Source organism: Apodemus sylvaticus, chromosome 9 (genome assembly GCF_947179515.1).
Source record: "Apodemus sylvaticus chromosome 9, mApoSyl1.1, whole genome shotgun sequence".
NCBI classification, from domain to species: Eukaryota; Metazoa; Chordata; class Mammalia; order Rodentia; family Muridae; genus Apodemus; species Apodemus sylvaticus.
In genome coordinates, this window is record NC_067480.1 from 53239587 (window position 1) to 53254097 (window position 14511).

Here is a 14511-nt window from a genome sequence, read left to right on the forward strand (position 1 = left end):
TCGGCCCCGCTCATATTATTATATCTAAGTACACTGTAGCTGTCTTCAGGCACATCAGAGGAGGGCATCAGATCTTTTCGGATGGTTGTGAGCCACCACGTGGACTGAGGACCTTCCGAAGAGCAGTGTTCTTAACCACTGAGCCATCTCTCCAGCTCATATTACTTTTATAATAGAGATTTTTAAGCAGCATTTAAGCTTTCTTGGGAAGAACTACATCTGCATTTTAAGATTACCCATAAGGGGGATATAATGAATCACTGTCGGCCAGTTGTATTTTTATTAAAAAGTATCTGCTTCAAAAATCATAATAGTATAAAAATATTATCTCCAAAAACTGAAACTCTTTAATGTCTTTTTCTTACTAGCCCCCAACAATGGTAGCCAAGACATGTCAGCCTGGTTCAATCTATTTGCAGACTTGGGTCCACTCTCAAACCCAGATGCCATTGGACACTCAGATGATGAGCTTCTGAATGCCTGACTGATGTCCTGGTGACTGATGGCACAGGCTCAGGGGTCTTAAGGCACCAACTGTGCAACATGTGCCTTTCTGAAGAGACACTCCCACTGCGACCACACACAGAAGCATGTGTTCATGACAGACATCTGCCAGCCAGCTCTAGCCAGAGGTTGGAGCACCTGAGCAGACTGTTGTACTTATACTGGATCTGCAAGCTGTTGACGTGCGTGGATAATTTTACAAACTCCTGAGTCTGCAATACTGAGAAACCAAATTTATGTCTGAATCACAGAAGCATGGCGTATTTCTTCGGAAAGTGTTTTATACTTGTTACTTTGCTGTAAGAGGATAAAGAATAGGATATAAAGTGGCTATAGTTTGGGGCTTTTCCTTGATAATGATGGGTGTTTTCTGTTGTGGAGAACAGCACTAGATCTAGAAAGCTTTATCCTGAAGTACAACATAGAACAAGATTAGAGAACTGTTTTACTGGAATTAGAGAAATGTGTTTGCTTTTCTGTATGATATTAGAGAAACGTGTGTTTGCTTTTCGGTAACTGGAAACTAAATGCAATGTTACATTTCATTCATACACAATCATGGATACACTTAGTTCCATTATTAAATTTTCATGGGGAAGATAGGATGCAAAATCCATCATTTGTAGAATCGGGAAAGGAATCTGCAGGCCTGTTTCACAAACTGTGGCAGCGACACATCTTCATGCTGCAAAGAACAATGAGGACAAGGACAAGCACTGCCTGCCTGGGCAGCAATCTTGCTGAACCTCCAGAAACTTCTGTGAACAAGCACTGCACTTGTAACACCTGTCTTTACAGTTACATTCTAACTCATCACACACTTTAACCCAGAGGCTGGCAGACATGGAAAGTTTTACAGAAGGCTAAGGAGCATCCCATGTTCTTTCTTGAGATCTAACTCCCAAGACACCATCTGATTACTAAGCAAAAGCTACTGGCAGAGGATGTCTAAGGTTTGGAGGGAAGACTCTTCAGTGGCAGTTGGGCAAGCTGGTAAAATCATGGCTCATGGATTGCCACCTGCTCACTTCCTGTCCTTTCTTGGCCACCCTTTAATCTAGGGCTAGTTTCCCTAGTGTTCTGTCATCCAGTTCATTGTGGCTGATGTCCCACAAGGGATATTTTAATTAAGTTGTTTACTGTAGTTTTTATGGGCTTAGTCATTAGCCAGTTGATTCAGATTGAAATTACATGTCATGTCCAAGTCATGGACATTAGTGACCTATTTTTAAGGAATAAACCAGAGTGGGCAGGATGCCATCCACTGCACACACTCAGCAACCTGGCCTAACCCTGTGAACTGCCCCTGGGCTCTCTAGAAAGCCAGTGTCAGGTCACTGGTGCATGGGCTGCAGACTCACCTGAGGGTCAAGAACAAATTAAGACTTGTTCCTGAATATCTTTAGTCTTAATAAACATCTCTTCAAAAGCACTTTTCTTCTGTTCTGTGAAAATTTCCAGAACACAGTCATTGTTCTGCCAAGACTAATCTCTGGGATTACTATTATGACTCAGTCTAAAGCTAGTGCCCAGAGCAATCACTGCCATCAACCTCAAGAAACGCTAACTTACATAGTCTGTGCTCCTGCTCTTTGTGAGGTTATCCTTCCAATGAGTTAGTTCAGTTATGAGAACACAGTTATGAGCACTTACCAGAAGGACAGATGCAGGGAAGGCATAGATTATCCTAGGAACAACTTTGTCAAAATAGGTATGTTTTATATTGAGTGGGGAAACACCTATATTCTACTTTATTTTATCCCAGAAAAGACTTCACAGAAAGTCAGCGAGCTCCAGCAGAGCCACATTTGCCTTCTCCTCAAGAAACACAAGAATGGCAGGTCAAACTATCAAGTGTAATTTGTATTTTCTGAGATTTTAATTGTACAATATAGTTCTAATATCATTAGAAACAAATTGTATTTCAAAAAATTAGATTGCATTATTTGCATATTGAAAGGAAATATATTTCCACTCTGAATATTCATTTCACATTACCTGTTGTTCTGGATATTTCACGTTTCCTATCTAATAGATCTAGAAATACACAGAGCTTACAGCATTAGGATGTTTAAGTGTACGCTCTCTCTCTCTCTCTCTCTCTCTCTCTCTCTCTCTCTCTTGAGCATCTATAAATAAAGACTACAGATGGCACAAAGCAATGTGTTCTCTAAAGTGTTCAAATACAACTATTTTCTTATTTACATTTTTGAGGTTTACTTCTGGACCACAGTCAAGGAAAAGAGGCTGATGAAGACACCCCAGAGCCTAGCTGGGCTCACTGGGTAAAGTACTTGCTGTGTAAGCCTAAGACCTGCCTGTCACCACAGCAATTGGATGTAGAGATGGGCAAATATTGGGGCTCACTGGCTAGCCAGTCCAAACAGTGAGCTCTAGGCTAAGTGAGAGACACCATCTCAAAAATGGGGGACTGGTAAGCTGGCTGCTCTTGCAGAAAACCCTAAATTCTATTTACATTTGGCTCCCAGCACTCATCGGGCCACTCACAGCTGCCTCTAATTCTAGCTACAGAGAGATTTACCACTGAGCCAGCCCCAGCCCCATCTTTGGTATTTAGTCAACACCATATTCTTCTCTACTTACTGGTGTAAAATAGCGAGCTACTGGCCATAGTAAATACAAAATCAAAAATAAAAAAAGTCTGCCTAAGAATAACAGTTAAGATCTTGAAGAGTTTGTTTTTGTATCTTGTATTGTACATGTGAAGCTTCCCACCAGCTAGGCACAGCAGGAGGCCTTTCCTGCTGTCTTCTATGACCTGGAAAGGTTGAAACTCACAGGTAAGAGGTAGGAACTCACGCACCGTTCTGACTGGCAAGACCTGTGCTACCGTTTTCCATTCAACCTCCCCTCAGTGGACAATGCCTGCACTTTGCCCTATGGCTTTCCTGTCTTGAGACTGAACCCCAAACACCTAAAGGAGCATTGTAAAACTGTTACTTTTTTCAGTTTCAAAGTTAATACCCTCTTAAAGAGGCTGGGGTGGTAGCACACACCTTTTATCCCAGCACGTAGGAGGCAGAGGCAGGAGGATCTCAGTGAGTTTAAGGCCAGCCTGGGGTACAGAGTATGACTCTTTCTAAAACAAAACAAAACAAAAAGAAAAACTAAAAAACAAAACCTCAAAAGCCACAAATTCTGGGAGCTGGAGAGATGACTCAGATTAAAAGCTACAGTTATTCTTGTAGATCCCAGGTTCAGTTCTTTGCAACTGTAAGGTTTCTCACAACTGCTTAGAACTCGTTCTTGGAAATCTGACACTCTCTGCTCTTAATGAATAAGCAACTCTTATTCATCTAAAATAAAAAAAATACTCTTTAAAAAAAGGGAGAAAAAATATTCATACCTTTATGATGTTAGTGGCATGCATGCATGAACACACGCACACATGCACACACACCCATGAGCAATCTGTCTTCTCCCTATAACACAGCAAGCAGAGATTTAACCATGCTGAGGCTGGGGATACAGTTCATTGTCAAGAGTCCAGCATGCTCAAGGCATTACAAGCACCACTGTAAGTATCTCGACAAGTAAAGGGAAAGGAAAAATGTGATTGAATTTCAGATTCTCTAAAAGTTTCTCATTTCTGTGGACACAGCAGAATTAAAAATAGTCATCAACTTCTTAGGTCATGAAGTGATTGGTATCTGTGGTACATTTTCTTTGGGCCTCTGAATCAGGCTACTAGGAGCTGTAGTAAGGGAGCCGAGGCCATGGAAGAACGAGGCTCAGTGACAGACCCCTGCAGTCAACCTGTTGGTGCAGGGTAGGATACAAGGCTGCATGGTCCGGAATCTGCTCTGGAGGCGGGACATAGAAAACACACCGACACTTCCCAGATAGGACTTGGGTTGGTTACTTATTCCAATTTTGTTATCTGTAAAACAGTTTCTTGTTTCCTGGGAGACCATAAAGAGTGTGATCTAACAGATACTGTCTGGCAACAGATACTGTCTGGCAACTGATCTGGGGTTGGTAAACACTTTCTCAGCTACAAGCTTTGACTAGATTATACTTGAGGAGCCAAAATGAAGTTCAGACCATTTTTATGATTGATTTCCCCCTCTTGCCTTTCTTATGATTAAACAGACTTACTGGACAAAAAATAAAAAACAAAACAAACAAACAAAGGGCTAAGTCCCTTATCCCACTTAGGTGACAGCAGCTCTAGTCATACAAGTGAAAAATCAAGGTATACAAAAGTGACCTTTGGTTCCACGTCAGTGACCACTAAACAGCAAATAATAGAACTTACCTCACAAAATGTGCCAACGCAGTGTTGTTTCCCTCCAGGCCACCTAAACTCTTTCCAACAAGGCTACTTCAGATAGGCTGAGACAAGCACTGGTTTTTATGTCTCAGCATTCATGACAAACCTTTCCAATGTTTCAAAAGGACTGAACCAAAGCAAACCAACTGTGCTATGAGTGAGAATGGCCTGCAGAGGCTCACATATTTAACTGCTTGGTCACCACAGAGTGGAACTGTTTGGGAGGGATATAAGGTGTGTCACTGGGGACGGGCTTTAAGGTTTCAAAAGGCCATGCGAAGTCCAGTGCTCCTCTGCCTGTTGCTTGTGATCAGGATGTAAAGCTACTGCCCAGCACCATGCCTGTCTACTTCCTGCTGGGATGACCATTTAAATGCTCCTCCCAAATATGCATATAAGTTGTATCTAATGCAGTAGTTCTTACTTCATTTTTATCATATCCTCAGGAAGGAACAATTTTACACTATATCCTGCTGTGTATCTAACAGTGCTGAGGTGGTAGACAGCGCCCCTAGCATGCACAAAACCAAAGCTTGCTCATCCACACTGGAGGAAACAAACAACACACAAAAACAGTCTCCTTAGGAGAAAACTTGTTTTCTATTCTGCCAGGTAGACTTATTTAATTCAAGACTAGACCATAGTTTAAAAACACCGAACCAAAGAGTTACCAAGGCTATTCATTGGTATAGTAACTTGGGTGTGGTGGTACACACTTATAATCTCAAATACTCAAGAAACTGAGGCAGGAGGTTCATGAGTTCCAGCCTAGCTTGGGCAACTAAGTAAAGGGCTGTCTGAGAGGAGAAGCAGGTGTCAGGTGAGTGCTGCAGTTAAATGGCAGTGTGTGTGCTAAGTGCTGGGACCTGGTTTGTTTTGTCCTTAGTGTGTTGTTTTCCCCCTGCCTCTGGCTCCCCAGTGTGGGGACTGAAGGCGTGCCCCAATGTGGCTGGCGGGATGGGGCATTTCCGTAAGAGGTCAGTAACAGGTTTATGAGGTTTTAGTATAGAAGCTACACCATGTGAGGATGGGAACTGGATCCTGTGCTCTTAGAAACTGAGCTCTCTCTCCAGCTTATTTTATCTTTTGAAACAATCTTACAACATCAGCCAGGCTGACCCTGGATCTGTAATCCTCTTAGTCTTCTATGTGCTGGGACTGTGGTATGCCACCATGCCTGGCTCGAAATAGACTTTAATAATGTTAACAAACGTGACGATCACGCTCCTCACACTTACTGACCAGGGCTCCTCCTCCTCGGTGGTTACATGACATCTTCACAGGGCGGATCTGGCCAGCTCTATTCCATATAGACTCAATACCTGAGACCAAACAATCTTGCAATAATTAAAAACAACAACAACAACAAAAAAAACTTCTCCATGTACTACAGAATATTCATTTCCCGAGCTAAATAATCTCTAACAAACAAGGAATTCATGGGTTACTTATGAGTGAATTCCTGGCAGGGTGTTTGTGTGTCCATGTCTGCTGTATTTATAAGGACAGGCTACACTCAGTTCTAAGGGGTCAGGGGTGGCCAAGAACAGCCTTGGAGAGTGCATTTGTCTACCCACTTGTGGAAGAGAATAAACTATACATAAGCCACACAGGGCTAGAAATGCCTAAAAATAAATGAAATCTGAGTTTGTAGTGATATTCATAAAAACACACAGAAAGAGACTCAAGAACAACAGCCTTTATTTGAACATAGGAAGTTCTATTCCCTGTAAGCAGTAAGTGCTCAGGGGCAGGGACACAGTCCACAACAACAAGACTTATCATTGCTGGAAATGCTGTTTTTTGGGGGAGAATTTCGTTATAATTTTAAAAAATTGCATTAAAAAAGATTTACATCAACAGAGACAAAGATGCAGAGTTTAAAAAACATAAATTATATATCTCCAACAGGACTGTATAAACAAAATACTGTTCAGAGTCACTCTGCGGGGGTCACTAATGAAGGCAGAGTAACCAGAAACCATAAAGTGCAGAGTTATGTATCTTGGCTTTATTTTTCAAATTCAGCACTTCCATTGGTCCACACCAACATTAAGAAATGAATCTCAACTTTACAAATTTAGTAATGGCAATTTTACTTTAGTTTCCTTGAAAGAAAACCTGAAGATCTCAGTTCAAATCCCAGACAGAGAAAGCTCTACATTGTGCCTTTTTTTTTTAAAGACTTTCTTCTAGGAAAAGCCAACTGTTTCTTTAATCAATACATTAAAAAATAAAAATAAAAAGCAGCCTTTCCCTGTTGCCAGATACACCCCAATCAGCAACAGCATCTACAGAGAGGCAGATTTGGTTATGGTCCTAGGTCTAAGTAAGAAACACTGTAAACAAAAATGAAGAATCTGGTGTAGAAAGAAAAACTAACATTCGCACCATATTTAACCAAAGAAAGCAAAACTACTAGGTTTTTAAACACAACTGCCTATAAACCAGTGATAAGTAACAGACTTACCGTGTCAGAAGCAATAAACCTGAGGTTTACCACTGCTGGGAGGAAACTGCTTGAGGGTCAAGTATAACTAAGACAGGCCAGGAACCAGGGAGCAGTGCCTTTAGCCAAAAAAAAAAAAAAAAAAAAAACATGCCACCCACTTCTACTGCAATGGAACAAAATTTTTTTAGTTAAGAATTTAAATTAGGAACTGGGGAAATAAGGCGGCGACACAGCACTTGCTCAGCATGCATGAGGCCCTGGGTTTGATCCCCAGCACTGGAAAAAAACTGTATTTGCATTGAAGCTACTCTACGCTGTACAGTTTCTACAGAATAACCTAATTATGGAGTGTGGCTTGTCAGTGTAGTCATGCCCACTCTACTAAGAGTAGACCCATTTTTAAAACCAAGCACCTGGGAATTAAGAGTTAAATAAAATGGCTAGGTGGATCTACAGTTAATATACGTTAAGACTGCAATAAAGCTCATATGCTTAAAAATTAGCCCTTTGGCCCTGGCAGTTTAGAGTTGTTTTTTGGACATAGACCTTTTTTGTTTTTCTTCAGATCTCAGGACTGTTTGGTCACCATACAACCCATTTACTTGCAAATTCACAATCTTCTTCCAGCCAAACCTCAGACTAAAGTTCTACTTGTAGGAGCAGATGCTGACCTAACCTGTCCCTCGCTCTGTTACTCAAGGATGTGTGTAAAGGCAGAGAGATGACAATTTGCCAAACAAGTATAAGAGAAAAGGGAAAAATCTATTACAGAGTAAACTATTTGTAAACTGAGAGATGAGGTGGTGTAAAATAAAGGAAAAAGAACATCAATGAACAAATTCAAGTGGGGAGGGAGAACCCACAGGATTAAAAAGAAGACAAGCATGGTGGGTGGCACATGCCGTTAATCCCAGCACTTGGGAGGGGCATCTGAGTGCCAGGCCAGCCTGGTCTACAAAGCAAGTTCTAGGCCAGCCAGGGCTACATAATAAAAGCCATCTCAAAAACAAACAGAACAAGAATCCTTGCTTTTCAGTGCCTCCTTCTCCCTTCAGGTCAACTCAACAGACTGCCAGGCGCCTTTCTTCTGTACTTCTGATACTGGTAAGATGGTAAAGTCGAAAGGCCTGACAAGGCAAAAAATCAAGGTGCAAAAAACCCCAAACTGAGAAACAAAATCCAACCACCAACCAAAAAGCCTACACTCCAAACAACTGAGGCTTTCACTGACTAAGAAGTTATGATTTACTAATCCCCAGGAAGTTAAGCTTTGAGTGGCAAAAGTACCAAAATATATCAGTCTTTCCAACCAAAAACAGATGGATTTTACTTAGATGTTTGAATTTATCCAATTAACGTAAATATCCTTCCTTAAAATTAAGCAGAGCCTACTTTAATTTGCCTAGGCATTCTAAGGTGACAAACACCTTGCCAAGAAGATTTACTGCTACCTTGGTTTCTCTTGATGGAATGACTGGACAGTGGATGGAATTCGCCTTCAAAAATGTGGCCCTATCAGGCAGGGTTTGCCATCCACCTGTTGTATGCAGCAGCATAAGTTAGCATGTATTATAACAATGCTTTACCAACACTGATGGAATTCATTTCTAAAGAGCGGCCCCTTAATTTTATTATCACACACCTAGAAATTAAATACTGTCATGTGATACTGGCAATGGTTACTAGATGAGCTCAAATCCAAAAGTGTATAGACTTTCCAAAGGTACCTGTTGTCTAAGCTCCAAACCTCCTATCTTTCCCCCAGTGTGTGGAATGTTGGAGAAGAAACTAGCAAAATCTGTAAGTAGCAAATCACAGCGTCAACACAGGAAGAAAATGTCAGTCCGAGATTTTGCAGCTCCCAATTGCTACTCAAAGGATCACACTCTTGGCAAACTACTAACCCTGACCAAATCCACAAGACAACACCACCACAGAAGCAGAGGAGGGAATCCATGCACAGCCTTTTCAGGGTCTCTTGGGGCTATATGATACAGTGATGATCAAAGTTAGACTGACAGCCGCGAGGGAGGGCAACCACGGGACACACAGCTCACGAAGACCAGAGAGCTCCCATACTCCTAGCTAACAATCCACACTTCAGAGTTTCTTTTGGCTCACTGACTGTTAAAGCAAACTGTCTTCAGACTGACCGACCACACCGGGAAGTGTGGATGGGAATAGTGCAGAAAACAGCAGTTTACAAATACTTCACTCAAATCACAAACTGTTGACATCAAAAAAACATAAATCACATAATGTACGAATATTGCTTTTTATCTTTTTATATAGACTTGGTTCAATGCATTACCTATCAATTCTTACTTGGGAGAAGAACACAGTCATGAGATTGACATTGCTGGGGAAATGTCAACAATCCCTTTGGTCCCAAAGCTGAAAACAGCCGAGAAAAGCAATATCTAGAAAAAGGAAACAAGAAACAGAGGCCACCAAAGGATCATTGGAACATCCTATTTGTTACTTTCAGAAAATGTGACATTGGTATTATAAAATAGTCGTTTTCATATAAAAGATGATTTTCTTGCAGCATCAATCACATCTCCCTTCAGAAATCATGTTTGCAGGGATCCGGTTTTCTGGTTTTTTGTTTTGTTTTTTAAACAAGTCTAATTTGAAATGAATGAAAATGTGATTTTGTTCCTCCAAAAGTAAAGAAGAGACCTTTCAGGTTTCAGCTAGTGCTTCAAGGCCAAGTAGGTGAAGCACGTCGGTGGCCTTCATGCGCAGGGCAGAACACTCAGGGGACCATGAGTTCTTCCAGGAGCCTGGCTGTCACACATCACTGGAAAGCCAAAGCACTTCACAGCCAACCGGGAGGACATGCTACCATCACAGTCACGTGATCTGTAGGTTCTTAGCTCCCAGCACCCATAGACCCAGCTGGGCCCTATCCTTCAGCTTCCTCAATGGGTTCTGGTGGTGAATGGAGGGAGGTGGACGGCAGGACTGTACTGGTTCCTCGAGATACCCGATCTTGCTCTGTGTTTGTAGACAGAGAGGCCATAGAGATGGGCTGGAGCAAAGTGGTCGTCATGCCAGTGGTGACCGTCAGGCTGTGACCAGAGCCCTTGAGGGTAAGATCTGGTGTAGGAAGAAGTGGTTTGAGGATACTCACGAGGCAGAAAGCAGAGCCACTTTTAGGAATGAAATTCACCTTGTTTTTGTCAGGACAGTAAAAGGCTGGAATCTCATGAAGTTGTTTTGGCCTGCATACAAAACAGACAACCCACTACTGTAAGTCACGCAATACTGGAAATAAAGTTGTTAGAAAAAAATAGGTCAATGAAAGATACATAAGGACAAACCATGTCAGAAATGCTAACCCAAAGGACTAAGACACTGCCAGACATCTGACTCAATGCTGTCAGGCATGCCTTTTACCTAGTAGGATCTAAGACAGCCATTAGGAATATGCATTTCCTAAAGCAAAAGAAAATCCACATGCATAGAGACAAATATGTTTCCAACTTGACTTTTCCAAAATTTTAAAGGGAGAAGACAAAACAATGGACTATAAAAGCATCTGGTTCTGTTTTTGCTGAATTCCATCCGACAGGACTACGCCTTGATAAGCAAAGGCTTTCTTTTCATGTATTCTTCTTTGCTTGTTTGTTTTGGGTTTTTCTGCTATGTTTTGTTCAAGAAAGGTTCTTACTATACAGCCTTGGCTGTCCTAGAACTTGGCTAGGTACACCAGGCTGACTTTGAACTCACTGAGATTCACCTGCCTCTCTGCTTCTACAGTACCCAGCTTAAATTTAAACATGCACTTTCACACCCAGTTTTCTCAAGTATAAGTAAAATTTCTACATCAATTATTAATATTTTTAGAGAAATGTAAGATAAATGTGAAATCAAAATAATGGAAATCTTGCGGGGCTGCTTCAGGTTCTTTGTGATGGTGGGGATTGAACCTGACAGACTTTGGCTACTTCAGAAATATCCAGGCCTCGCCTTTCTAGCCCATTTCCCTCTGCCTTGCTAAGAACCCCTGAGATTATATTCTTAAAGCTAGCCACCCAGGTCTATTCCCTTATTTGGCCACTTCCTACTCATGATGCTGACTATCAAGGTTAACATGCCCAATTAAAATAAAATACCTCATCCTGACACGGCATTTCCCCTTGAACTTTTATAAACTGCTGTCTTCTCTCTATCTAGAGGCAGTCCTTTTCCTCCAGGACAACCACCCCTTCTCCCTCTTGTTCCCTTCCCCTCTCCCTCGTCTTCTATCTTCCATCTCTTATTCCCTGCTCTCTGTTTTCTCTGAGGCAAACTAAATTGCTGAGAATGTGGTTTGGGGTCCTGAGCCAATACTTTTCCTTACAGAACCCACCCAGGAATTGTAGCCACTGAGTTATAGCTTAATCTTGAAAGTTTTTTCCAAAGCAAATGTCTTCCCTGTTACTAAAACCTTCCAAAATTATCCTCCCCAAATATTTTTTGTTCTTAATGGTATTCCATGAAAATTTAAAAATTGCAAATAACATAGACATGTCACAAAATCAAAATAAAATCAAATTTAGAAAATTGACAACTTCAAGGAAAAAACTGTTATTAATGCACCTGCACGTGGTCTCCTTACACTCAGCACACTCACCCACCTGCACGTTTGCACACTGTGTACACAGAATCAATCAATCACTAGTTTTAAAAGTACCATTCACATCAAAGATGTCAGTGTCTCAAGCTGCGGAAGATTCTAAGAACAAAGTTCAAACTCTCTACAAGCAGACCTGACACTAAAGAGTTCTTAGAGGGGGCTATATAGACAAACCCATTTCAATATAATTAGTTTCCTTTGTAATCTGACATGATTTATAGATTTAAAATATTATTTAGATAAAGGAATCTGTATCTTTACTTGACTGAAAAACTGTGCCTAGCACAGGTGACCTTCAGGAGAGTCTGACAAACACAGTAAATAAGGTTTATAAAGGGTCAGAGGCAACACGAGGGAGAGCTAACGGTTGTTAGAACCAAGAGTCTGAAAGAAGGAAGGTTTCCTCAAACCTGTGAGTCAGCTTTAAAGGAATAGATAAAAGACTTGGTGACTGGGCTCCAAAGATGTGTGTCTTCCTAATGATGCGGGGTACAGATTCCACTGACTAGCTGTGAACACCCCCAAAGACTTTGCAGTACAGTCAAAGAACAGAGGAACACAGTATTTAAATCAATGGAAAAAGCCGGGTGGTAGGGGCGGCGCACGCCTTTAATCCCAGCACTTGGGTGGCAGAGGCAGGCGGATTCCTGAGTTCGAGGCCAGCCTGGTCTACAGACTGAGTTCTAGGACAGCCAGGACTACACAGAGAAACCCTGCCTCAAAAAATCCAAAAAAAAAAAAAAGAAAAAAGAAAAAAAAATCAATGAAAAGAACAGGTCAAGTACTAGTAGTATGTCTCATAGGTGTTTTATGAAGAGAACCACACTCAATTTTTATCTAGACTCTCACTTGTAAGAAAGTAAATGTTACCTTTCTATAATAAAATAATGTTTAAATTTGAAGACAGGTTTATTAGAGATGTTAAATTTGTATACCTCCATCTAAATAAAGACTTTTTTTTTAACCTTGAACTTGTGATCCTTCTGCTTCCACTCTTGAGTGCTGGGATTACAGGTGTGGGTCACTATGCTTGTCTTGTGGGGTGCTGAGACTTATACTCAGGGCTTCATTCACACTTGGCAAACTACTAAGTGAGCTATCCCTATCACAAAGGACTAGGTTTGTCATTAATTTATTTGCCTGATGTAACCTTATTTAAAATTATTTGACAGGGCTAGGGATTTTTCTGCTGTGTCTGGTTTAAAAGAAATAAATGGCTTAAGATATATGGTTCCCAGGATGAAGCTTGCATTTCCAAACTCTAAAAAGTCCTAAAAAAGGAAGGGGACTTGAAAGGGGAGGGACAGTGCTGGGGTGCATTTTTAAAATGTCAGAAATGTAAAAGCCATCATGGAAACTATAATAAAAAATACACTGAGATTCTGTTTGACTACAGTCAGAATGAATGTTCATTCTCAGGAAACCAAGCCATGATGACCAAGAGGCAAGGCCCTGCATGCCTTTCACAGAGGACTGGGGAGGAAAGAAATTAATATAGCCATAATTCATTAGTGTGGAGGCTCCTCAAAGAACTAAAAGACCACTACTGCATGACCTCTCTACGGCTTCTGGGAATATACATGACTGTCTAAGCATGATCTGGACAAAGATGACAGCGACAAGCATGCTAACATGCACAGGGGAAGACCATGAGATGTCCACCCTACACAGAGAACTCCAGGCAACTAGACTGCACAGAGCAGGAGAAAACATCTTCCCCAGGGAAGAGCTCACCGACAGGTTATCCGACATCAAATGGTCAGCCCTGAAAGCATACATATAGACAGGCATATTCACTGAGCAGGTTGTATTTAGGAATATATACATGTAAATATATGTGTATTTAGGAATATATACATATAAATATATGCATATAACAATTAATGAAAAACAGGCCATGAATCTGAAGGAGATATATATGGGAGTAACTGGAGAGAGGGAAGGGGAGAAATGATATAATTATATTATCTCAAATATAAAAAAATGTAAAAAGAACTCATGAAAACTCAGAAGCTAAAGATCCTTCCAAAGTATCCTTGGAAAATCTCATGAATTGCTCTGAATTATCAGAAGACACTGAGTGAACAATTAATGGTATTTTTAGAATAAGAATGACTACGCAAACAAAAAACCACATTACTGTTTGAACTGACCTTATTTCTTTGACCTACATTGATCACCCCACCCCAAAAAAATACAGTGTGATGGAAGTAACTGAGAAAGAGTCCTGAGTGATCTCTCTGACTTAACAGAACATACGACAGACACTAACCCATATATCAAGTATTAAAAATCCTCTCTAAGAGAAACACAACCATCTGTATGCACTTAAGTATATTCTAATTGTCAATAAATAAGACTTCAACTCAAAGATGGTGCATTTAGGGGCCAGAGAGATAGCTCAGTGGTTAAGAGACTGTGTTCCCAGGGGTCCTGAGTTCAATTCCCAACAACCACATGGTGGCTCACAACCATCTGTAATGGGATCTGATGCCCTCTTCTGGTGTGTCTGAAGATGGCGACAGTGTACTCACATACACAAAATAAATAAATAAATAAGTAAATCTTTAAAAAAAAAAGAAAAGAAAAAAGATGTTACATTTAGCCCAAATGAGTTTTACTTAATAGGATGACCCC

General features: G+C 40.9%; 2 protein-coding genes across 3 annotated transcripts in view; one reads left to right on the forward strand and one right to left on the reverse strand.

The window, feature by feature from the left end:
- The window catches only part of Ica1l (islet cell autoantigen 1 like), a 48415-nt gene extending 46026 nt beyond the window's left edge, over positions 1 to 2389 (forward strand). Inside the window, exon 11 of one of the 2 annotated variants that reach the window (XM_052193582.1) lies at positions 420 to 2389. In XM_052193582.1, coding sequence (XP_052049542.1) covers positions 420 to 484 — 65 coding nt within the window. In that variant the 3' untranslated portion in view covers positions 485 to 2389. Of the gene's footprint in view, positions 1 to 368 lie in introns of both variants that reach the window. The other variant, XM_052193581.1, reaches the window with a different exon arrangement.
- Positions 2390 to 6482: 4093 nt separating this feature from the next.
- The window catches only part of Fam117b (family with sequence similarity 117 member B), a 73222-nt gene continuing 65193 nt past the window's right edge, over positions 6483 to 14511 (reverse strand). Inside the window, exon 8 of the mRNA XM_052192380.1 lies at positions 6483 to 10477. Coding sequence (XP_052048340.1) covers positions 10159 to 10477 — 319 coding nt within the window. The 3' untranslated portion in view covers positions 6483 to 10158. The remainder of the gene's footprint in view (positions 10478 to 14511) is intronic.